At 40.6% G+C, this 27,370-nt stretch overlaps 1 protein-coding gene across 4 annotated transcripts in view; it reads left to right on the top strand.

Moving 5' to 3' along the window:
• The window catches only part of LOC109872604 (rho GTPase-activating protein 32), a 212,585-nt gene that overhangs the window by 169,338 nt on the left and 15,877 nt on the right, over positions 1–27,370 (top strand). For 2 of the 4 annotated variants that reach the window (XM_020463896.2, XM_031807803.1), the window contains 6 exons: positions 3,104–3,196; positions 4,023–4,145; positions 4,642–4,719; positions 9,411–9,492; positions 11,350–11,400; positions 12,011–12,085. In XM_020463896.2, coding sequence (XP_020319485.1) covers positions 3,104–3,196; positions 4,023–4,145; positions 4,642–4,719; positions 9,411–9,492; positions 11,350–11,400; positions 12,011–12,085 — 502 coding nt within the window. Of the gene's footprint in view, positions 1–3,103; positions 3,197–4,022; positions 4,146–4,641; positions 4,720–9,410; positions 9,493–11,349; positions 11,401–12,010; positions 12,086–20,655; positions 20,993–27,370 lie in introns of those variants that run through there. The other 2 variants (XM_031807802.1, XM_020463897.2) reach the window with 2 other exon arrangements.

Below are 27,370 nucleotides of genomic sequence, written 5' to 3'. Positions count from 1 at the left end.
TGTGGAAATGTCAATTGAATGTAGGAGAATATAACACAGTAGATCTGGTGGAAGAAAAGAGAAAGAAAGAGCATACGTTTTCTGTTTTTATTGTTGTAGCATCATCTTTCACATGTACTAGAATAGCCACACAGTCAGATGGGATGCTGGAGATAATTTGATGGATAACACAAGAGGGCAACTGTAGGTGTGCAAAGTTTCAGACTGATAACTTCAGGAATGGGTGAGCTACATTAGCATGAAGTCACCCAGGTGTCCCACACAAGTTGCCCAAATGTGGCTGAATTGGTGAAATGACCTATAACTATATACAACAGTGCAAATAACTATATACAACATATCAAAAAGCAATTCTAACACACAAAAAATATATATACAAATTTTCAAAAATATATTAGAAAATAAATTTTTTAAAAACAGTACACCCTTTGGAAGTCCTCTACACAATATTTTGCTGCCTGTGCCATGTCCCATAGCTGTCTCTTTCTGATGTAAAGCAGAGGCAAACTGAACAAGTGGTGCAGGTCATGCGACACAGAACACAACGACACCTCCATGCTGTGCCCTTTTGGCCCTGAGGCACAGTCATGCCTGCAGTAATGAACTGTGGCATATGAACACCACTGGAGGCAGGAGTAGAGGGGGCAGAGGTAGAGCGGGCAGCTTGGCACCGAGGGCTCCCAGTCGGAGTCGCTATCACTGTGAAAGAAAACATTTAAAAAAATATTTGTATTGTATGAGCCTTTTATCATCACATAAAATAAACAGATATGTATTGTATAGAACAGAGGGAACAGTCTCTAAGGTGAAGTGCTGTTCCAATAAACTCCGGTCATTGTTGTGGGCCTGCCCTCCCCCGAACAGCACCCAATGGCTATTTCATATGGAAATGGAGAGGGGGAGCAGGCGCAGTGGCCATGTGTGTGTTTGCTGTTCTACTCTATTCCATTTGAATAAAAAAATGGAATATTTTTTTTTATATATATACACATACATATATACACACACCCAAAAAAAACAACACGCATACAATCAAACCACACATTTTATTGCAAAATATATATATTTATTTATATTTTTGCAAAAAATAATAATTTGTAATTATTCGCCTACCTCCTCATGCCTTTTGCACACAGTGTATATAGACTCTCTTTTTTTTCTTTTTTTTTCTACTGTGTTATTGACTTGTTAATTGTTTACTCCATGTGTAACTCTGTGTTGTCTGTTCACACTGCTATGCTTTATCTTGGCCAGGTGAAATAAATTAACAAATAAAAATAAATGACCGATTTGCATGTTGTCACTCAGAACGTCACTGACATTCTTAAAGAGACCGTGTACAATTTTCAATGCAATGCATCTCAATAGCAAACAGTGCTTTTTACACCATGTAGAAACCTAATATTGCTTTGTAATTTCAATGACAGCTATTTGTATCAACATTTTAGCTTTTATAATAAATGCATGCATTTACAGGGTTACATATTAGTCAACATTTGCTTCAAAAGTAGTAGGTTGTAATTCATGTAGGTTGTATCTCAATCAATTTAAAAAATCTTATTTTCTGGTGCTCCTACATTTTATGTGGTGCTCCTAACTTTTTTAAGTTGAGCGCACCAGTGCTACCAACACATTTTTGTATTCATTCATTCATAGCCTTAATTATGATTCCTGTAATTAAAGTCTCTGCCCTGCCTCGTGCCTGTTTCGCTGTGGCCTGCTTCTATGATGAGCGAGACTGACTCCCTCTCCCCCTGCATTCCAGAAGAAAATAAAGTATTCTGATTGTAGGCTATAACGTTTCAAAATCCAATTGCGGGAAAAACACAGCTGTTGTCACTGTTGAAGAGAGGAGGTTCTAAGCTTGCTGTAGACATAAATGTTCTCTCTATAGCAACTATTTTACAACCATGATATTTGTTATGGCTTTTAAATACAGAGCATGTGAAATGCACATCAGCCATTGCGAGTGCACAGGCTACAACTGCAACGTTTTTTTGAGACATTACATTTACTGTTAGATTAATACTTGGCTACCAGCAGTGCTGTGGTAGCCATGCTGGTTAAGTGTGCCTTGAATTCAAAATAAATCCCTTAGTGTCACCAGCAAAGCACCATCACACCTTCTCCTCCATGCTTCATGGTGGGAACCACACATGCAGAGATCATCCGTTCATCTACTCTGCACGGCGGTTGGAACCAAAAATCAAAAATTTGGACTCATCAGACCAAAGGACAGATTTCCACCTGTCTGTCCATTGCTTGTGTTTCTTGGCACAAGCAAGTATCTTCTTCTTATTGTTGTCCTATAGTAGTGGTTTCTTTGAACATGAAGGCCTGATTTACGCAGTCTCCTCTGAACAGTTGATGTTGACATGTATCTGTTACTTGGATTTATTTGGGCTGCAATTTCTGAGGCTGGTAACTCTAATGAACTTATCCTCTGCAGCAGAGGTAACTCTGGGTCTTTCTTTCCTGTGGTGGTCCTCATGAGAGCCCGTTTCATCATAGCGCTTGATGGTTTTTGCGACTGTACTGTTTTAAAGTAATGTTGGACTGTCATTTCTCTTTGCTTATTTGAGCTGTTCTTGCCATAATATGGACTTGGTCTTTTACCAAATTGGGCTATCTTCTGTATACCAACCCTACCTTGGCACAACACAACTGATTGGCTCAAACACATTAAGAAGGAAAGAAATTCCACAAATGAACTTTTAACAAGGCACACCTGTTAATTTAAATGCATTCCTGGTGACTTCCTCATTAATCTGGTTGAGAGAATGCCAAGATTGTGCAAAGCTGTCATAAAGGCAAAGGGTGGCTACATAGAAGAATATAAAATATATTTTCTTGTGTTTAACACTTTTGGATACTGCATGGTTCCACATGTGTTATTCCATAGTTTTGATGCCTTCACTATTATTCTGCAATGTAGAAAACAGCCCAAATAAAGAATAACTCTTGAATGAGTAGGTGTGTAAAAACTTTTGACTGGTACTGTACACTACCTTTTTAGTAGCTGTAGGTCATTCAACACTGTGTGGAACTAGTATTTTCTATAAGTGTTTTACCCATTGTCTGTTCCTGGTTTCCTCTCTCACAGGCAGTTTCCCAGATGCTGATGGCTTACCTCTCCCGCTTCTCAGCGATCGCTGACAACAAGATCAACTGTGGGCCCGCCCTCACGTGGATGGAGGTGAGCTTCTGTCTGGGTTTATGTCTGTGTGTCTCATGCTGTCTGTCTTGTCTGTGTCTGTTTGTCTATCAATCTCCCACACACACTAGACCAGAGCTCACGAAGAGCTGGATACATCCTTAACAATGGATACATCCTTAACAATGAGCTAATGATGCTCTATTTCAGGACAATGTTGTTCAGAGGCGCTAGCCAATGACACAGCTAACACAATTACTTCAAACTGAAGCTGGAAAGACTGCAAACTACAGTAGCTGCACTTCGTTTCATTTGACCTGTTTTCTATTGACATTTCTTTGTATATATATCCATAAAAATGATGCTGATTCTTCATGATCTTTGACTGGCTGAGAAAATCTCCCTCCGTCTGTTTTATCCTGACTCCTGACATCTACACGTTCACTACTATGAGACAGCTGGAGATGAATTTCAATACTGAAACAATGTTGCAAATGTCAGAGACAGAAAGCAAGGCTTATACAAATCTCTGCATTTGAAAACCAAATGCTAGTCTAAAAGAAATGGGATATATTGTCTAGATTCTTTTTACAGTGGAGATCAAGTTTATAACTTGCCTGGCTGGGCTGATGAGACAGTGGATTGCGCAGTGAGATGGAACAGAGTAAATAGGCATTTAAACGTCATAGCTTTAGCTGGTGGTAACGTGTGGAATAAACACTGGCTGGAATGCAGTTTTAGCCAGTCAGCGTCCAGGATTAGCCCCACCCGTTGTATAATAGAACAGTAACTCACCAACTAAGTGTAATGTCTGCAGTGACAGACAGTAAATATGACACTAACTTGATTGTGTGTGTGTGTGTTCCAGGTTGATAACAAGGGCAACCACTTACTGGTCCACGAGGAGTCCTCCATCAATGTACCCGCCATCGCCGCCGCCCATGTCATCAAACGCTACATCGCACAGGCCGCCGACGAGCTCTCCTTCGAGGTGACCGCCAAGTACAGGGAGCTGAACCGCATTTAAACACAACACGTGCACATACAAATGCGTGTACACACACTCACATGGACATATGTGCAGATACAAATGGGAATGTCATGGATAAATGGCTGTGCTTGGATGCAGTGATAATCTTGCTGTATGACAGGTAATCTGCATCATATTTACTATTCTACAGATGCCCCAATACATTGTTGTTCCTAGGGAGTTGTTTCTCCATTACTCTTTTCACACACTACTTTTCACACATCTGATTGAACATGCAATTCTTCTGTACAGATACTCTCTGATGCAGTTAGTGGTTCCCAAACGTTTCTTAGCAAATAATACCCACCACCTCTATATGTAGGATGATGTTTCCCCTCAGATGTATTCACAGCATGACTAGTGAGTCCCTTCTTTAGCAATGACTGATCCAGCTATCCCTCTCTTCTCCTCTCTTCCCCTTTCTCTCTCCCTCCTATCTCTCTCCCTCCCCTGACAGGTTGGGGACATTGTGTCAGTGATTGACATGCCCCCCAAAGAGGACACCACATGGTGGAGGGGCAAGCACGGCTTTCAGGTTTGTGACCCAGAAGCACATACACACAAAGACAAACAATTACTGTGTTACAGTTTAGAACCTGGGGTGTTTATAAGTTGCGCACAGATGGCTTGGCATCCACTCATCTTCTGTCTACTGATCTACTGTAGACTCCACAAGGCCAGGATTTTTATTGTGCTTTGGTGTCTATCAATTTCTCTTTTCAGTCACATTTGGTTTGGCCTTTTAGCTAATTCTACTATATTTATCCATATACAAAAGACCAAATCAGCTCATTGTTCATTTGGGTTAAATTTCTCTATGGACTATCTCATCAGTTAAAGACAGACATACTCATTGTATCATACAAAATGGGTACACAGAGTGGTTGTTCTCGATCGTGATGTGATTATATTAGCCTAGCTACGTTTTCCAGTATTCCATTTTAAAGTGATCAATAGACTTTCTTTGAGCACAATAAAGCCTGATATTGTGTTGTCTGTTGATCTAATCCAGCTGAACTTCCTGTGCCCTTAGCATTGACCCCTAGCAGTGTTCTGGTCATAGCTGACCCATAACATTGCCGCTCGCTGCCCCGGGGGAAAAATACTGATACAGGCCAGCTGGGAGGGCAGCCATGTTGGATGGGCCTTCACAACATGTTGTTATTAAACACTGCAGAAGGACAATTAGGAACTTGCGAAGCTGTTAGGCTAAAGACTCTTGGAGGCGGTTGTTGCCTGTTGCTTTGTTGTACTGTAGGGGTGCATATGCTGAGTTTTAAAGAGAGGGAACATTATTTGTGTGTGATTTTGGAATATCAAGTAGATGAAGATTCCTTGGTTTTGTCAAAGGTATTATCTGTCTATTTTTTCATTATTATGAATCATGGCACTCATTCCTACCAAGAATCATGGTCTGGTGCATACCATGATATTTGGTCTTCAACAATGATGTCATAACTAGGTTATTACACACAATGTTGGGCCTTGAAACCAATCTGGATTTTGGGGAAATGCCATTGTATGTCAATGCTCCACTAGATGGTGGAGCATTGATTGGATTTTGTATCTGCTCGCACAAAGCAAATGTCAATGTCCTCCCTGCTATCTCCACCGGAGGGCAGTCAGTCACCCTACAGGCAGTCTGAGTCAGTCTGTGGCTTAAGGTCAGGTAGGCACCTCACGTCTTTCTGTATGACACAACACATCAGCCTGCCTGCAGAGCCTCAAGGAGAGAGAGAGAGGGGGAGATATATGTATATATATATAGAGAGGGGGAGGAGGGAAGGAGCAAGAAAGCTGGAGGGTCCAAAGAGAAAGAGGGAGAGAGAAAATCCAACCATGGAAAGGGTGAGCTTCTTTCGTTGAGTGCTCAGCATGCGTCACATCTTTATATAGCATAGTACTGTTTGTAAGTTGCAAGACAGCTGGACCTTGGATCCCTATGATAGTCACATTCAACCCTCTTATCAGTCACATTTACTACAAGATGGAAGCCATTTATTTTGCAAAGCGTGTAGGTTACATACTCCTAAGCAAATAGACGCTTCTTTAAAAGTGTCTATTAGTGTAGTCTGGTCTCTGATTTGTTAGGTATCGCACATGTTAAGATTTGTAAATCAGAGATGGGACTAGATGATTAGTCAATAATGACAGAGAAGGGTTTTTGTCAAATTGCTCTGCTGGGAATGGCTTTGGTTTGGCAGTTTCCCACGTCTTCATTAAAGCACGCAAAAATATTTATATCATGTCTTCCTCCAAACTCATTAAGTGAAGCCTAGAGATTTATAATATTCTATTATACAGCCTAAGAGATTTATATTATTCTATTATACAGCATAGAGATTTATATTATTCTATTATACAGCATAGAGATTTATATTATTCTATTATACAGCATAGAGATTTATATTATTCTATTATACAGCATAGAGATTTATATTATTCTATTATACAGCATAGAGATTTATATTATTCTATTATACAGCCTAAGAGATTTATATTATTCTATTATACAGCATAGAGATTTATATTATTCTATTATACAGCATAGAGATTTATATTATTCTATTATACAGCCTAGAGATTTATAATATTCTATTATACAGCCTAGAGATTTATATTATTCTATTATACAGCATAGAGATTTATAATATTCTATTATACAGCATAGAGATTTATATTATTCTATTATACAGCCTAGAGATTTATATTATTCTATTATACAGCATAGAGATTTATATTATTCTATTATACAGCCTAGAGATTTATATTATTCTATTATACAGCATAGAGATTTATAATATTCTATTATACAGCATAGAGATTTATATTATTCTATTATACAGCCTAGAGATTTATATTATTCTATTATACAGCCTAAGAGATTTATATTATTCTATTATACAGCCTAAGAGATTTATAATATTCTATTATACAGCCTAAGAGATTTATAATATTCTATTATACAGCATAGAGATTTATATTATTCTATTATACAGCCTAAGAGATTTCTTAACACTCACAAAGACTTGAGGAAGACAGTTTAGCCTGGAGCAGGGATGGGCGTTAGAAATAATTTTACTATTCTAATAATATCATGCATTTTTCCAGATATTTGAAATACATGGTTTATTTATTTATTTTCATTTTTGTAATTTTTTTACATATGTTTTTAACCTGAGCATACCGGGAGGGGACGGTATGTGTGAGCTCTGCTGCTGCAGGGGAGGGGAAGGTATGTGTGAGATGGAAACGGACGAGATAGAGTAGCTAGCTCGTCAGACTTGATACACCAGCTAACTTGTAGCAGCCACAGTGTTATTTATCATCCCATTTGACCGTGCCCTTTGTAATATTTGTGTTGTGGAGAAATGACCAGGCAGGAGACTGGAGTACAGTTAGTTTTCGTTTAGTCAAAACCCCTGCTTAGTAACAGCACAGTAACTAATATAAACCGATGTAGATCCCAGATACTACACTCTTCTTGACTGGAATAAGTTGGAGTAGACTAGAAAAGTAAGCTAGCTACCCTGGCTAATTGAGTCTACATTTTTCTGCGATTTTGGTTGCTTGTTGTAGCCCACTCCTTCTCATTTCGCTAATGTTTAATTTCGTCATTTTAATTCCATCTTGCGTTGTATTAGTGATCCGTCATTTCACTTGCTACACATGGAGTCTGACTGTGGTGCCGCTTTCCTTGGCCGACAAAACAAGCTACGTGTATATGAAGCCTATTTCATTGGGCGCACATCATATAAACTACATTCAAAAGTGTGTTGTTTTATTACATTGTAGCGACCCGCACAGACAGCTGTGTGTTATGTGTTAGGCTATTAGTGAGTTGTGTTGTATTTACCAGTGTTCGCGGAGTCCGACATAGCAATCAACCTGCTATCTGCCAATCACGGGAATGCCTGGAATGTTCTGATGCCGGGCATTCTGGTGGTTGGCGGAGTGGCGTGGAGGGGGGTTGGGCAGAGGGATGAAGCATTGGAAGTTAAGACCAGGTTTAGCCATTGTTCTCTCTCTTTTACCTCTGGCCTTCACAAGAGAAGGTCACGGTTGGTTTGTGGGGTATCCTTCATTTATTTGGCGTGGGCTAAGGCCAAACAGTAGCCTGTGTAAAGTCAATTCGTAAACTCAAGTCTCAGTCTGGGCAATTGTTCCTTTATGATCTAGTCAGGTCATTACAACATTAAGAATGTCAAATGTAATGGTATAGCCTTGTATCTAACTGTCACATGGATATTTACATGTAATTTAGAACAAATATTTTCTTTGCTAAAATAGGCATCTTTAAAAAACAAAAAATGTATACTCACAAAAGTTATAAAATACTTTGTTTGCATATTCAAATAAACCTGTCCATCCCTAGCCTGGAGGCATCTATGTCTATTTGCACTGGGAGGATCAGTTGTTTTAAATCAGAAATTATTTGTTTTACTCATGTTCATTTGAAAAATAATATAAAGAAATATATGTTTTATTGTCGCAACCAGGATGGGTGCAGTGAAATGTGTTGTTTTAAAGGATCAGCCATAGTAGTATGGCAACCCTTGAGCAAATTAGGTAATCGAGCCAGCAACCTTTCAGTTATTGGCCCAATGCCCTAACCGCTAGGCTACCTGACGCACTAACATCTGTGTCCGACAAGGATATTTTGCTTTCCGGTTGACTGTAGAGATTTTAAACTATCACAGTCTGCTCTTGACTTCTGTCCAGTGTCCAATTATAGACTAGAAGGAAATGTTCTTCTGATATAAAATATTTGGGATACACACACAGCATGTTAACACAGTCTCACACACACATTGCCCCACACACACTCACCCTCCGGCCTTTACCTCCGCTTCAGCTGGCACAGACCATTCCTAAAAGCCATAGCTTGGGCAGCTAATTAGGCACATGATCTTGACTGAACACCGCAACGATCACAGCACATTTCCAAGTGGCATCCTGGGTCTCACACCAACCTTTTAGTATGTGTTTATACCAACTGCCTATGGACTCCCTAATCCAGAGAGAGGTCTCCAACAAAGGCCAGATGCACAGTAGAGACATATTGATATAAGTGGCTGAAGCCTGTTTATCAGTCTTTAGTGGTACTGCTCTCACTCATTCATTCATTCATTCATTTTCACACACACTCATCCTCTCTGCTCACTCTTGTGCTCTCTCTCTCTCTGTGTGTGTGTTTAAAAAGTGTTTTTTGTCCTCTCTCCCCAGGTTGGCTTCTTTCCCAGTGAGTGTGTGGAGCTGATAAACGACAAGGTGCCGCAGTCCGTCACCAACTCTGTGCCAAAACCAGGTACTGTATTTCCTCTCGGTGCCAAAACCAGGTACAGTGAGGCGTCCGTGACTCTCCTAGCGTTCGCTCGCACTGGGTGCTATGTTGTTTTTGGTGGATAAAGTATATAATAGTTCTTATCAAAAATGTGTTGTTGTGATTTTGACATCATTAACTATAAACTACTAACTAGATATATCTGATATTTATGACAGCAGGAAGCAGTTGGTTATGGAAAATGCATATCAATGTTAGAGTATGATAATGTCTGGTGAGATTGGGGGGGGATTCCCAACTGTGATCTCGTCTGTAAGTGTGTGGTGTGATGATGATGTGGATTGGATGTGTGGTGTGTCACGGTGACTGACCTGCAGCAGGTGCTAGTGCCACTCTGTGGAGGAGTAAGGGTGATGCTCTACACAAGTGTCGGTCTGTCTCAGGCGGCTAGGCCAGCTGAGGCTAAAGCACAGAGCAATGTGAGGGAACACCTATCATGTCATTGCAGAGACCACTGAATAAGTGAAGTCACAACCAACCCAAACATTTCTCATGTTAACTGGCCTTTTTAAATGCATTTCAGGGCTGACTCCACAATACAATAGGGTGAATCCAAAAGGAAAGTTTAGTGACGGTATAGACCTAGGGATTGATTGAAGAGACTTGTGTATTCAAAATAAAAACATAAGACCTAGATCATAATACTGATCTCTTTAGTTGAATGTGATGATCTTATAGTGGTATGAAGTGTCCATTTGAAAAATGAAATCCATAGTTATCGTGCTCTTGAATAACCACCTAAACTTGCGTCTCATGTCTCTATTTGCACAATGTCAATGTTAATCCAATGCAAACACGTATCGCTGATCTATAGGTAGCCAGAGCAAACAGATAAGCCACCTAGCGCACTCATATGAGTGTCCAAAAACAAACACGGCCATTCAACACGTGAGTGTACCATAAAGCCCTATCACAATCAGAAAGTACAGCCACGACATTCTGATAGGCGTAATAGAAACTCTATCATGCATGGACTTTGACCCCCTCTTACATGGGTAATACTTTTAGATGGATTGTGAAAAGTGCAGCTTATGTCATGTTTCGGAATGACCAGGCTGCCAAGCCCTTTCCATGGCATCCCATCCTATTCATATCTTATATCCTGAGATGGCATCCCATTCCCTATAATGCTCTACTTTTGGCCAGAGCTCATGAGCTCTGGCCAAAAGTAGAGCACTATGTAGGGAAGGAGGTACCATTTTGGACTCAGCCCCATGTACTCTCTCGATCAGCCACAGACACCTTAAGCCTATCTAAATCAGTCTTGAAAAATTTCCATCCAATTCAAGGGGTGAATCACCCATTGACTCAGTGTCAGAACCAACCCTTTGGAATTGAGGTGGGAGGCCTGGTAGGAGCAGAACCATGCAAGGCCTGCTGGGAACAATATCAAGGCAAAGGATACAGGGAAGTGGTGACAAAAAAAACAACACACCCCATAGGATCCGTAATGAGGAATAGCAACATCACCATAACTATGCCGTCTCAGATGTTGTTAGGGGTTATGGCCCAATGTTATCTGGTGCACAAAATTTAAAGCCAACGTTTCTAAGCATATTAGATTGTGTGTTATGCAAATAAAATAATGCATTGTGCTGTATCTGTCATACTGTCCTGAATGCACACAAAGAAAGTCAACTCTGTGGAAATGGCTCCTATTTGCTTGCCCACCCATTTTAGATCTCCACTCATTGGGTTGCCATATTGGTCACACACCTGAAATTTGCATGTCGTTTTTTGCACGGCTTCACTCTGCTCCATGCATGTTTAAGCTTGTTGTTTATTTCACTGTCATCCCCTTTGCCCCCCACCCTACTTCAGCATTCCCCTGCTCTGGTCTACGGCCTGCCTCCTGGAGTCTCTTCCCACCCTGTGCGTGCTGGTATACACCCCCCTCTCCCTATCCCTCTCACAAACACAGGCCCCGTTCAAGTGCATCCTTCTTTCTTTCCTTGAAGTAGTCAATGATTAGAAATTACTGGACAGGTGAAAGCCATGTGATGGAGCCCTTGGGTTCACCTATCTAATCATGCTTAATCACAGATTAGAGGAGGGAGGAAGAAAGGATGCACTTAAGGGCCACACACTTTTCTTACCCACACTGCTTTTCCTCCTTCCTCACCTGGTTGTCAAATTCAATAGTCATTGCAACACTTAATGATACTTTGTACTGGCTGACACCAATTTTTACAGTGAAAATTATTTTATTTGCTGACAAAGTTTTGTAGTATTCACTGCCCAATGATGTACTATGAAAGGTTTATTCATTTCCTGTATATTAATTTAACTTTAACCAATGCACACATAATGCGTAATGTCCTTTTGTGCCTCCTCCACCAAGTGTCAGATGCCAAGCTATCTGACTGAGAAACAGAAAAAGCTGTTGTTCCTGCCATGTTCCTCCTCTAACAGGACGATCTCTCCCTCTCCGTTCCTACCCACCTCTCCTGCCTATCCATCCGTTTGTGTGAATGGCATACAGATTTGGAGATGGAGAGTGTAAAGCAGGACAGTGCATGGGTGACCGACCCGTTAAACTTCTACAGCCTGAGCTCAGGTAGACACGCGTGTTCATCCCTACGTGTGCCTTAACCACCCCAGAGCTAACCCACTACTAACGCACACGACACGCCGCTGAGGCACTCTGTCTTTCTCTGTCTGTTCACCAAGTCTCTAAAATACCACTACACTATGATGTAACACAAGTGCTTTGTTCAAGTTTAGAAAAATACTTTAGGAGCCTTCTCTTTGATGCGTGGAAACTCACTTGAACAGCTAAATCCACTTACTCTCTAACCTGAGCACTGTTGTCGGCGTGTAAAGTACCCTCCTTTATCAGATTCACTTGCACCAGACTTAATTAGTTGATTACTAGACTATTTCCAATGAATGTGTTGCTGTGTTATTTACCTTTTATTATTTAGGTTTATCAGGGTTCCTTTTGAGGAGTTGATCCTGATGCTTTTTTTCTTCAGACCTCTTCAGTGTTCCCCCTATCTGGTTACCAGCCAGCTGTAGTTGCCTACTCTGTTTGATTTAACTTGAAAGACTTTCGGGTGTGGCTGTGGCTGGGGTCTAGACTGGCTTGATTTATTCAAGTCCTCCCTTTAAGACGGGTGCTGTAAAAGGATCCTTTGGAGCGCTAAGCTTTGTCCTGCAACAGTAAGGAGCCAAGTCTTCTCCATGGTCACTGAAATGGCTACATTCTTAACAGGAACCCTGACATGTTCAAAAATACACTCACCAGCTCCCCTGCATAGAAAATGGTTCCTGTCCTTTTAGCTGGCGAACTGAGTTGAGATTTCTACCTCTGAAATTTCAGAGAGTGAGCAGATTGAAGGAGATCCTTTGCAGTTGGATACACCACTGTATTGAGTTGCATTTGAAAAAAAAGTTACTTTGGAAAGCTCTGAATAGTTTTTAGCCTTTTTAACTCAAGTTTAAAAGGACATCTGCAAACTGTCTGACTTGGATGAAGGGTTACACTGAAGTCTGAGAGACGCACGTCATCCACACACTTAAACACTGAAGTCTGAGAGACGCACGTCCTCCACACACTTAAACACTGAAGTCTGAGAGACACACATCATCCAGACACTGAAGTCTGAGAGACACACGTCATCCACACACTTAAACACTGAAGTCTAAGCAACAGTGTGATCAGCTCTGCTGTTTTCTCCAGCCTGACTGCCCTAGTATGGCAGGTGTTTGTCCAGATGTTCTGACCCCACTACTCTTTGAATCTCCTACTTCCTCCCTGGGCTGGAGCAGGCTTCCTGTCTGGGGACCAGTCGAGTGACTTGGGCAGCTGTGAGGAGCGCAAGCGAGCCAAGACAAGAGCTGGATGTGTCTATGAGAGAAGCAAAGTGAGAGATAGAATGGAGAATGTGTGAAGGAGACAGTAATATTTGTCATGCTTTTCCCAATGGGGCTTTGGTCAATTTTCCAACACATATGCTCTGGGCCGTGAAAGTATGTGAGGCACAGAGACCTTGTGTAGTTTGGGCCTGTGGGGAATGATTGGGGGAGATTGTCTAAAATTTCAGCCCCCCCCCCCCCCCCCCCTCCATTCAGCTGAAAAGGTGGCGCAGGGAATTCAAAAATATTCTTTAGAAATATTTAACTTTCACACATTAACAAGTCCAATACAGCAAATGAAAGATAAACATCTTGTTCATCTACCCATCGTGTCTGATTTTTAAAAATGTTTTACAGTGAAAGCACAACATATATTTATGTTAGACCACCACCAAATAAATAAAAAAACACAGCCATTTTTCCCAGCCAAAGATAGTCACAAAAGCAGGATTAGAAATAAAATGAATCACTAACCTTTTGAAAATCTTCATCAGATGACACTCATATGACATGTTACACAATACATTTATGTTTTGTTCGATAATATGCATATTTATATCCACAAATCTCGGTTTACATTGACGCCATGTTCAGAAATGCCTCCAAAATATCCGGAGGAATTATAGAAAGCTACGCAAGATAACAGAAATACTCATCATAAACTTTGACTAAAGATACATGTTCTACATATAATTAAAGATACACTGGTTCTTAATGCAACCTGTGTGTCAGATTGTTTAAAAACGTTACAAAAAAAGCCTACCATGCAATAATCTGAGACTGCGCTCAGACGTAAATATATTTCTCCGCCATGTTGGAGTCAACAGAAATACGAAATAACATCATAAATATTACCTTACCTTTAATGATCTTTCATCAGAATGCAGTGCAAGGAGTCCTAGTTCCACAATAAATTGTTGTTTTGTTCCATAATGTCCAATACTAGTATCCAATTAGCTGCATTTGCTAGCACTTTCAGCTCACGTGCCCAAAAGCTGACACTGGTCCAGGAGAACTCGGACGAAAACTTCAAAAACATATATTCCAGGTCGAATAAACTGGTCAAACTAAGTAGAGAATCAATCTTCAGGATGTTATTTTCATATATGTCCAATAACGTTCCAACCGGAGCATACGTTTTCATCTGCAGCCAAATGGAACGATGGTGACACCCACAGACACAGGAAAATGGCATTCTGTCGGGACAGTGACTATTTCCCCTCCCATTCGGTCAAAGTTCACACCAGCAGCTCCATTCCACGTTCTACTGAATAAGGACAATCTAGTGGAAGGCGTAGGAAGTGCTACCAGATCCATATCTTATTTGGAAGTGGATAGACGATGACTTGAAATTAGACATGTATTCAGAATTTCACTTCCTGTTTGGAAGATTGCCTGCCCTATGAGTTCTGTTATACTCACAGGCATAATTCAAACAGTTTTAGAAACTTCAGAGTGTTTTCTATCCAATAGTAATAATAATATGCATATATTAGCAATCTAGGACAGAGTAGGATGCAGTTCACTATGGTTACGCAATTCATCCAAAGTGAAAATACTGCCCCCTATCCCCATTAGCCTAAAATTACACAAGGACTAGGTTCCAGTTTAACAATATTTACTAAACCGTATTTCCACAGTACATGGTTGCCATTGCACTCAGGCCAGGTCCATCAGCGGTGAGACTACCGCGCAGGCGTACTAATAACAGAGTGATAGCACCGTAATAACAGAAACATAGGGATACTTTAAACATGAACTTAACTCTTAGAACCACCCATCCCAGATCCGGTATATTTGTCATCAGCAACGCTGAATAGCATAGCGCAATAGTCAAATAATATTACTAGAAAATATTCATGAAATCACATGTGAAATATTGCGAAACACAGCTTAGCCATTTGTTAATCACCCTGTCGTCTCAGATTTTGAAATTATGCTTTACAGCGAAAGCAATACAAGCGTTTGTGTACGTTTATCGATAGCATAACAAAACAATAAGTACACCTAGCATCAGGAAACTTGGTCACGAAAATCAGAAAAGCAATCAAATTCATCCTTTACCTTTGATGATCTTCGGATGTTTTCACTCACGAGACTCCCAGTTAGACAACAAATGTTCCTTTTGTTCCATAAAGATATTTTTATATCCAAATACCTCCGTTAGTATGGTGCGTTATGCCCAGGAATCCACCGGAAAGAGCGGTCACGACAACGCAGACAAAAATTCCAAATGATGTCCATAATGTACACAGAAACATGTCAAACATTTTTTATAATCAATCCTCAAGGTGTTTTTCAAATATCTATTCGATAATATATCAACCGGGACAGTTGGCTTTTCACTAGGCCCGGGAGTAACAATGGCCGCCTCTCTCTTTTGCGCACAAATCACTCTGAGAGCCCCCACCTATCCACTTACGCAATGTGGTCGTTCACGCTCATTCTTCAAAATAAAAGCCTGAAACTATGTCTAAAGGCTGTTGACACCTTAGGGAAGCCATAGAAAAAGGAATCTGGTTGATATCCCTTTCAATGGGCAATAGGGATGCACAGGAACACAGGGTTTCAAAATAAGAGTCACTTCCTGATTGGATTTTTCTCAGGCTTTCGCCTGCAATATCAGTTCTGTTATACTCACACACAATATTTTTACAGTTTTGGAAACTTTAGAGTGTTTTCTATCCTAAGCTGTCAATTATATGCATATTCTAGCATCTGGTCCTGAGAAATAGGCTGTTTACTTTGGGAACGTTATTTTTCCAAACATAAAAATAATTTTTCCAAACACACACACACATATATATATATATATATATATATATATATATATATATATATATATATTACAATTTTCACTATTTTATTTCACTTAGTCCTGCATGTTAGAGCTCGGAGCCTAAGATTTTCACTGTACCCGGCAATCACACCTGCAACCCTTTACATGTGAACTCTGAATCTGAGCTACGTCTGTGAAATGTGAAATGGGTTTGTTGGGTTTGTTGTGGTGACTGCCTCTTTGAAACAGAATTGTGGTCATATGCTCCATCGATTTGTACAGCGTTTCCATGCGAGACGTTGTGACCGGCCAGTCCACTCAAGTATGGGTAGCTGCAGCACAATATGATGACTGGAGTATGGGCGAGTGGCTGTGTCGAAGGAGAGTGGGTGTATAGAAAGCAACTCACCTAATTGGGAAGATTTGTGGTGTTGTATCGACATGCCTGCCAACCTGCTTCCTACCTGCTTCCTTAATGGGCAGCTGTATCAGGACATGTCGCCGGCAGTAGGTACCGTGTCAACTTTTTTCCTTCCCATGGATTCATAGTAGCCTATACAAGAAATAATAAAAATGTATAACCATCTAGATGTCACTTTTATACATGGATACAGTCTACTACTCAATGGGGAGGGCATGAACAGAAACTACACTGGCACTACTGTCTGGCAGGTCCGGCAACTGCATGGGAAGTAGCTACTAGTAGCAAGGTCAGTACAGGTGCATCAAAGCTTGGACCAGGAGACTGAAAAATAGCTTCTATCTCAAGGCCATCAGACTGTTACACAGCCATCACTAACACAGAGAGGCTGCTGCCTACAAACAGACTTGAAATCATTGGCCACTCTATCAAATGGATCACTAGTCACTTTAGTAATGCCACTTTAATACTGATGTTTACATATCTTGCATTACTCATCCCAATGTATATACTGTACTTTATACCATCTATTGCATCTTGCCTATGCTGCTCGGTCAATGCTCATCCATATATTTAAATGTACATATTCTTATTCCATCCCTTTACTTTTATATATTGCGGAAAGATTGTTGCTTCCATCAATGTAATTGTCTGCATCATTTCAAATCCCCCATATATTTTGTGGGTAAATATCCATATACATACATACGTACGTACGTACGTGTGTGTGTGTTTACATACACCTTAGCCAAGTACATTTAAACTCAGTTTTTCACAATTCCTGACATTTAATCCAAGTAAAAATTCCTTCTTAGGTCAGTTAGGATCACCACTTTATTTTAAGAATGTGAAATGTCAGAATAATAGTAGAGAGAATGATTTATTTCAGCTTTTATTTCTTTCATCACATTCCCAGTGGGTCAGAAGTTTTCATACACTCAATTAGTATTTGGAAGCATTGCCTTTAAATTGTCTAACTTGGGTCAAACATTTCGGGTAGCCTTCCACAAGCTTCCCACAATAAGTTGGGTGAATTTTGGCCCATTACTCCTGACAGAGCTGGTGTAACTGAGTCAGGTTTGTAGGCTTCCTTGCTCACACACACCTTTTCAGTTCTGCCCACAAATATTCTATAGGATTGAGGTCAGGGATTTGTGATGGCCACTCCAATACCTTGACTTTATTGTCATTAAGCCGTTTCTCCACAACTTTGGAAGTATGCTTGGGGTCATTGTCCATTTGGAAGGCCCATTTGCGACCAAGCTTTAACTTCCTGACTGATGTCTTGCGATGTTGCTTCAATATGTCCACATAATTTTCCTACCTCATGCTGCCATCTATTTTGTGAAGTGCACCAGACCCTCCTGCAGCAAAGCACCTCCACAACATGATGCTGCCAACCGTGCTTCATGTTGAGATGGTGTTCTTTGGCTTGCAAGTTTACCCCTTTTTCCTCCAAACATAACAATGGTCATTATGGCCAAACAGTTATATTTTGATATTTCTGTTTCATCAGACCAGAGGACATTTCTCCAAAAAGTACAATCTTTGTCTCCATGTGCAGTTGAAAACCGTAGTCTGGCTTTTTTATGGCGGTTTTGGAGCAGTGGCTTCTTCCTTGCTGAGCGGCCTTTCAGGTTAAGTCGATATAGACTCGTTTTACTGTGGATATAGATACTTTTGTACCTGTTTCCTCCAGCATCTTCACAAGGTCCTTTGCTGTTGTTCTGGGATTGATTTGTACTTTTCGCACCAAAGTGCGTTCATCTCTAGGAGACTGTATGATGTCTGCGTGGTCCCATGGTGTTTATATGTGCGCACTATTGTTTGTACAGATGAACGTGGTACCTCTAGGCATTTGGAAATTGCTCCCAAGGATGAACCAGACTTGTCGAGGTCTACAATTTTTCTTCTGAGGTCTTGGCTGATTTCTTTTGATTTTCCCATGTCAAACAGAGGCACTGAGTTTGAAGGTAGGCATTGAAATACATCCACAGGTACACCTCCATTTGACTCAAATGATGTCAATTAGCCTATCAGAAGCTTCTAAAGCCATGACAATTTTCTGGATTTTTCCGAGCTGTTTAAAGGCACAGTCAACTTAGTTTATGTAAACTTCTGACCCATTAGAATTGTGATACAGTGAATTATAAGTGAAATAATCTGTCTGTAAACAATTGTTGGTAACATTACTTCATGTCCTAACCGACTTGCCAAAACTGTAGTTTGTTTGCAAGAAATTTTTGGAGTTGTTGAAAAATGAAAATGAAAATTCCAACCTAAGTGTATGTAAACTTCCGACTTCAACTGTATATACATACATACACATACATGCATGAATATACATACTTTTTTTGGAATATACCTTTATTATTCCCCTTCCATTCCTTTACTTGGATGTATATGTATTATGTAGTTGTTGTGGAATTGTTAAATTACTTGTTGATATTGCTGCATTGTCTGAACTAAACTCAGCAAAAAAAGAAACATCCTCTCACTGTCAACTGCGTTTATTTTCAGCAAACTTAACTTGTAAATATTTTTATGAACATAAGATTCAACAACTGAGACATAACCTGAACAAGTTCCACAGTCATGTTTTCCACCAAAGCACCTGTAAATTCCCAGACATTTCTGGGGCGAATGGCCTTCACCCTCCTATCCAACAGGTCCCAGACATTCTCAATGGGATTAAGATCCAGGCTCTTCGCTGGCCATGGCAGAACATTGACATTCCTGTCTTGCAGGAAATCACGCACAGAACGAGCAGTATGGCTGGTGGCATTGTCATGCTGGAGGGTCATGTCAGGATGAGCCTGCAGGAAGGGTACCACATGAGGGACGAGGATGTCTTCCCTGTAATGCACAGCGTTGAGATTGCCTGCAATGACCACAAGCTCAGTCTGATGATGCTGTGACACATCGCCCCAGACCATGACGGAACCTCCACCTCCAAATCGATCCTGCTCCAGAGTACAGGCCTCAGTGTAATGCTCATTCCGTCGTCGATAAACGTGAATCCGACCATCACCCCTGGTGAGACAAAACCGCGACTCATCAGTGGAGGGCATTTTTTGCCAGTCCTGTCTGGTCCAACGATGGTGGGTTTGTGCCCATAGGTGACGTTGTTGCCGGAGATGTCTGGTGAGGACCTCCCTTACAACAGGCCTACAAGCCCTCTGTCCAGCCTTTCTCAGCCTATTGCGGACATTCTGAGCCCTGATGGAGGGATTGTGCGTTCCTGGTGTAACTCGGGTAGTTGTTGTTGCCATCCTGTACCTGTCCCGCAGGTGTGATTTTCGGATGTACCCGATCCTGTGCAGGTGTTGTTACACGTGGTCTGCCACTGCGAGGACGATCAGTTGTCCGTTCTCTCTCCCTGTAGCGCTGTCTTAGGCTTCTCACAGTACGGACATTGCAATCTATTGCCCTGGACACATCTGCAGTCCTCATGCCTCCTTGCAGCATGCCCAAGGCACATTCACACAGATAAGCAGGGACCCTGGGCATCTTTCTTTTGGTGTTTTTCAGAGTCAGTAGAAAGGCCTCCTTAGTGTCCTAAGTTTTCGTAACTGTGACCTTAATTGCATACCGTCTGTAAGCTTGACTTAACGACTGTTCCACAGGTGCATGTTCATTAATTGTTTATGGTGAATTGAACAAGCAGTGTTTAAACCCTTTACAATGAAGATCTTTGAAATGATTTGGATTTTTACGAATTATCTTTGAAAAAGGGATATTTATTTTTTGCTGAGTTTAGATGCACAAGCATTTCGCTACCCTCGCAATAACATCTGCTAACCATGTATATGTGACCAATACAATATTATTTGATTTATCAGGGTGACAGTCACAGTAAGCACATCATAAGTACTTTTAATAAAAATATAAACAATCATCAGTTTTATAACTGAAAATGTACAATTATTTGTCTTTTCCACAAGCCCAAATCGTTCCTTTCGGCACACCCACTCCTTTCCACATGCCTGCTACTCTCCTTTCTACACGCCCACTTGCCCATACTCCGTTCGCAGCAACCCTCTTCTCAGTTCAATGGTCTAGTTGGGTTGTAAACTGACACGGGAGGGGGCTGGTTTAACTGAAAGGAAAGAATGCTGTGACGAAAGTTTGCTTGCGGGGCGATTGAACTCATAGTAGACTCGCTGAGGAGTGAGAAGCACACTTATCCTAATCCTATTTTTGACTGCTATTCACTGTCCATGGGTAGCCCTACATTTTGTGATTGTCAAGTGAAGTTTTGTCGGCGGTGTCTTTTGAAATAATTAGTCGTATTAACCAAATTATAAGGAGTCACAGTACGAGCATCTGTAAGGAAATGCCTACAGTTTACCTTGGATCCCCTATTTAAAGTCCTGTCTTAAAGGGAGAATCCCACTGGAACGCAGGTAAGAATGTATTACTGTAGAATGTATTACTGTATGGGATTTAATTTGTAGCCTAGTATAGTGTGTATTTCAATTGTATCGGGGGGTTAGAACTGTCTTTGCCCCTAAATTCAGTTTATTTGTCACTTATTCACTGCTTTCTCACCTAAATTCTGAAATTATGTTGTCAATCGATGAAAGTTCAAGCCGTTTTGTTGATCTTCTCTGAAATTATTTTTATTAGATTTACGTGATGTGGGCAGTCATGTCATTAAGTCTAGTAGCACAGTTGTTGAAACTCAAATCAGCCCTAACATTCCTTTGACAATTGCTCTAAAATGATTAATTCAACTCAGTGGGGGGGGGATAGACAACTATGTCTCAGGTTGAAACTGCTCATGCTTTCAATGACTGTCATTTGTGAGGGTCTGTTAATATTCAACAGCAGTTAGGTTTAAGTGTCCGATAGGCAGACCTATTTATGTTAAGACTCCTTCGGAATTTCCTTATGCTCACAAGAACAGTGTTGCGTTTTCTTTACACCCTTGATATCTCCTGTGAGTCGTGGCAATTACATCATATAATGACATGCATTAAATTGATTCATAGCTTTGAGATACCACATTGATCCTTTAGAGGTCTATTGGGCTTTGTAGTTTGCATGTCATCAACCTTATCTTACGAAGGCTGAGATGGATGTCTTATAAAGCAGTTTCATGTGGACTCAGAATGAACTCACTCTGGTCCCCCAAGACAAATATTGCTCTATTTGTTAGTTGTCTTTAAGGACCATTTGCATAGTTGTCCTGTGAGACCACACACTTTTGGCTGATGTCATCCCTCTCTCAGCCAGAACTCTCTGTTACTCCAATGGGGTATTCAGCTTGGAACAATCAGCCATTCTGGCCTGGCTGTGACATGCTCCAGCGCTCTCATACCCAAACAGAGATCACTGTCTCCCAGGACCACATTTAATGGGCAGATGCAATTCTACTGTTTGCTTTGGACACAACATTGCTCCCACTGGCAATTAAAACTTTTTGGGGGGCTAACTGGATAGGTCCATATTATACTGTTACTGTTGTCATCTCTCAATGGTGTCATTTCTAAATATTCTATAGCAGTTTTCCCCATGGAATACCATAGGACCTGCCTTGGTGAAGAATGTAAACATTGGCTCATGGCAGAACAATGCTCCCCCCTCTATAAAAGTGCTTGAAGTGGTTGTAAATGGGGGGATGGGGGGTAATTGAGCAGGTAAATGGAGCGGTCAAGCCTGTTGAACATGAGCAGGTTGCAAAAAGGCTCTGCTAAATAGAGCATGAAGTTGACATAATAGTTGGATTCCCCGACATCCCTCTCCAGTAGTATTGTTGGACTGATATTGCAAGTAGATAAGATATCAATCGATAGACTTGATATCCGTTGTACTGTACTTGGAAATGCAGGGTTTAGTGTCATGGCATCAGTGTAACCTGTCATTGTTATCTTGGCAACAATCTCAATACAGTACAGCAAAAGGTAGATGCATAACGTTATCAAATCAGTTCAGAGAAGTTTCAAACAATGCACCTCAAACTAATTTCTACATTGTGGTTTTGCACCTGGCCTGCACGCATCCCTTGAAACGACCCAGCCTAATGGAATGGGATATGGCAGTTGATGTGTGGGCCAGCATCCGAGAGGGAGCGTGATGTTTGCTGTGATGTCAGTAACGGTTACTTTACCACGCATCTGGTCCCTGAGCGCACTGGGGCCTCCATCGCCTGTCACACGTGCGCTCCTGCAATCTCAACAGTTTTGATAGCTCGCAGTCCAAGCTTTGGCTCCACTTCTTCTCACTCGCTATCTCTCTCGCACTGTTGTCTCCATCTCTGTCCTTCTCCCCCTTTGTTATTCTTTCTCCCTCTCCACGTTAGTTCAGCAGCAGTCATGGCGTGGAGAGATTGGAAATGATCCTGTCCCAGAAATATATATATTTTTATTCAGATGCTTATATTTTCTACTGATATCCTGATCCAAATGTTTCGCTGGATAATCTTGGGAATGAGCCATAAATGTAGGGGAAGGGGAAGCAAAAATGTTGTCAAGAAAGCTGCTTTATTACAAATACACTACCGTTCAAAAGTTTGGGGTCCCTTGGAAAAATCCTTGTTTTTGAAAGAAAAACACCTTTTATGTCCATTAAAATAACAGCAAATTGATCAGAAATACAGTGTAGACATTGTTAATGTTATAAATTACAATTGAAGCTGTAAACTAAAATATCTACATAGGCGTACAGAGGCCCATTATCAACAACCATCACTCCTGTGTTCCAATGGCATGTTGTGTTAGCTAATCCAAGTCTATAATTTTAAAAGGCTAATTGATCAAAAGAAAATCAATTATGTTAGCACAGCTGAAAACTGGTGTTCTGATTAAAGAAGCAATACAACTGGTCTTCTTTAGTCTAGTTGAGTATCTGGAGCATCATCATTTGTGGGTCTGATTACAGGCTCAAAATGGCTAGAAACAAATAACTTTCTTCTGAAACTTGTCAGTCTATTCTTGTTTTGAGAAATGATCAATGTTGACTGAGAGGATGGCTATGCAGTGCAATGTGGAATGTTATTGTTAGCTTCCTATACAGTGGCACTTAACTGTGAAAGTTGTAAAGATAAAGAACAGACAGTAGCTGCTTTGTGTTGACTCTGACCGGAGTGTGGGCATGTCCACGCGAGCACCCGCGTGTTTGCTTACCTCCGTCTGCATTATGTTGGCATAATTTCTGCTCCATACACCACCTTAAAAGTCCTAATTAATGATGTTTGCCTTTCAAAATGTTGTAAAAAGTATTTTCTAACTGTATGAGCATTGTGAAATATCATTACGGTCAACCACACCAGTTTTGTCACAATAATAATAATAATAATAATTCTATCCAAACTATCAAAATTCCACATAAATTTCCCCCTCTGGCATCCAAGAGTTCCACATGCAAATCTCAGGGTGAGGCTGCTGGCTCTTATTTGACTTGCTGTGGACCGCGGGGACTTCCACTGTGTCCAACCACCCGAGGAGCAGCTCTCTGCCCCGCTGACTATGACTCAGCCATTTTCTAGGTTTTCAAATGCATACCATGATATAAGAAGGTTTCAGCAACAGCTGGGAAAGTTTTACATCACCCTGATCCACTAACCCGAATGCTGGTATTCAGCTTGCTCACTACAGTGCCTTCAGGAAGTATTCACACCCCTTTACTGTTTCCAAAGATTAAAATGGATTTCATTGTCATTTTTTTGTCAACGATCTATACAAAATACTATAACGTTATAGTGGAAGAAACATTTGTAAAAATATAGATATATATGAAAAATAAAACACTAATATATCTTGATTAGATAAGTATTCAACCCCCTGAGTCAATACATGTTAGAATCACCTTTGGTGAATCTTTCTGGGTACGTCTCTAAGAACTTTGCACGTCTGGATTGTACTTGTTATTTTTTACATTATTTTTTCCCTAGATTTTCAAGACGATTTAGAAAAAAAAATGTAACTAGGCCACTCAGGAACATTCAATATCGTCTTGATAAGCAACTCCAGTGTATATTTGGCCTTGTGTTTTAGGTTATTGTCCTGCTGAAAGGTGAATTTGTCTCCCAGTGTCTGTTGGAAAGCAGACAACCAGACAACTCCCTAGTCCTTGCTGATGACGAGCATACCCAGGACATAATGCAGCCGCCACCATGCTTGAAAATATGAATGGTACTCAGTGATTTTTTAAAATATAAATATATATATATATATTATTATTATTATATATATTTATATATAGTTATATATATATTATATATTATTATTATATATATATATACAACTCTATATATATATATATATTATTATTATTATTATTATTATTATAATATATATATTATTATTATATATATTTATATATATATATATATTTATATATTATTATTATATTTATATATAAATATATATTGAGCAGGGCTAGAGGCTCTACAGTGAAATAAGACAGTAATCACTAACCAGGACAGTAATGGACGAGGCATATTGATATTAGAGAGAGGCATGCGTAGCCAAGTGAACATATGGGTCCAGCGAGTGGTTGTGCTGACTGGAAACACGTCGATTCAGACAGTTAGCAGGCCGATGTTAACACGCTAACAGTTAGTAGGCCGGAGCTAAACAAGTTAGCAGTTAGCAGACCGGGGCTGGCAAGCTAACAGTTAGCAGACTGGGTTAGCAAGCAAGCAGTTAGCAGGGGCTAGCAGTTAGCAGACTGGGGCAGGCAAGCTAGCAGTTAGTAGACCAGGGCTAGCAAGTTAGCCTTTGGGAGACGTCGCGATGGGGGTAAGTCTGTTTTTGCCTCTTCGTGCGGTGATGTCGATAGACCAGTCGTGGAGTTAGTAGGGTTCCAAGTAGCTCTAGGTAACTATCAGGTTAGCAGAATGGGCCTTCAGCAGGCATCACGCCTGAGGGGCCTGTTGGAATCCTCTGGAAGATTATGTCAGTATTCCAATCGTAGAGGATCGGCGGGATTCCGTGCCCCGTACTGGCAGTAGAAGGGGTCCGGATATTGTAGCCCAGGAGTGGGCTTCAGTGGTAGCACAGGAGCCCTGTCCGGGCTAGCTTCAGGCTAATTGGTGCTTCCTCCGGGATGGAAATGCTAGCCAGGAGTGGTCACCAGAATTGCGGTTTGCTAGTTGCAAAGATCCAGATGAAAATATTCAGAGTTTGCTGTAGGAATCTGGGGATATGGAGAGAAATAGGTCCGTTATGCTCTGGTTTAAGTCACATTGTTCGAACTGGCGAGAGCTTTCCGAGCTAAAGGTTAGCTGATGACCGCTAGCAATTGTTTGCTAACTGATAGCTGGTAGGTTGTTAGCTGGCTAGCTTCAGTTGAGGGATTCCAGATCCGAGGTAAATATAAATACATTTAGAAGTTAAGGTTTAGGAAAATATTTTTAAAAGATATGTGAAGAAAAATATATACACAAGGGACACGACAGGACAAAAGCCAAAGACGTCTGACTGCTACGCCATCTTGGAAAGTGATGTGTTTATGTTGAATTTGCCCCAAATATAATGCTTTGTATTCAGAACATAAAGTTAATTATTTTGCCACATTTTTTGCAGTTTTACTATAGTGCCTTATTGCAAACAGGATGCATGTTTTGGAATATTTTTATTATTTTCAGACTTCCTTCTTTCACTCAGTCAATTAGGTTAGTATTGTGTTTTCTCCTATCACGGCCATTAAACTCTAACTGTTTTAAAATCACCATTGGCCTCATGGTGAAATCCCTGAGCTCTTTCCTTCCTCTCCGGCAACTGAGTTATCAATGACGCCTGTATCTTTGTGGTGACTGGGTGTATTAATACAACATCCGAAGTGTAATTAATACATTCCCCATGCACAAAGGATTATTCAATGTCTGCTTTGTTTGTTTGTTTTTTACCCATCTACCAATAGGTGCCCTTTACAAGGCATTAGAAAACCTCCCTGGTCTTTGTGGTCTGTGTTTGAAATTCACTGCTGGAATTAGGGACCTTACAGATAATTGTATGTGTGGGGTACAGAGATGAGGTTGTCATTAAAAAATCACGTTAAACACTATTTTTAACTCCTGAACTTATTTAGTCTTGCCATATCAAAGAGGAATACTTATTGACTTAAGATATTTCAGCTTTACATGTTTTATTTATTTGAAGAAAAAAACTATATGGGTGTTATTACCTTCCGAAGGCACTGCATAAATCAGAGTTGCAGCAGTGCTTTACCCAACCCTGTGAGATAGTTTACCATATGTTTTCCATCTTGGAGGCTTTCGCCAAAGATAGCTTAAACAATGACCTCGTCATTGTCCCACAATCAGTTTGATTTTCCGAAGAGCGTCTCTGGAATTGCCCCTTCACTGTCAGCAGAGTTGACATTGAGCAGAGAAGTCTTCAGACAACTCTGGAAAGTCTTTCTTGCCTTGCAGGCTTGCACTCCCATCAGCTTCTGTTGATGTGGGTTCCTAAATAACAGTGACAGCTGGTGTAAGCTGATACAATTGCTCTGTCAGCCCTACATGATATGCAAAGCCCTTTTGATGCCTAAACGGTTGGTAACAAAGCTGCCTCAGCAGTTTGGTGGGATTCAGCACCAAGGATTTTTTATCTTTCTCATAGGGGAAATTCTGGCTCCAATCAGCTGAGAATTTAGCAATGCAGAAAGTATGGTTCATGATTTAGAAGTGGTGTGCTTCTCGTACTCAATATAAACACAAATGAAAGTACTTTCGGTATTTATCTGTGGTGAAGAGAGTGGACTCACTCAGAAAAGTTGTCCCTGGAATAGGGTTACGTATTTTGTTTGTAGTCTGTAGAGCAGGGCTGCCAAATTCC

This window comes from Oncorhynchus kisutch, linkage group LG28, assembly GCF_002021735.2.
Source record: "Oncorhynchus kisutch isolate 150728-3 linkage group LG28, Okis_V2, whole genome shotgun sequence".
NCBI classification, from domain to species: domain Eukaryota; kingdom Metazoa; phylum Chordata; class Actinopteri; order Salmoniformes; family Salmonidae; genus Oncorhynchus; species Oncorhynchus kisutch.
The sequence above is the reverse complement of the archived record's forward strand: the minus strand, read 5'-3'. Positions and strand labels throughout refer to the sequence as shown.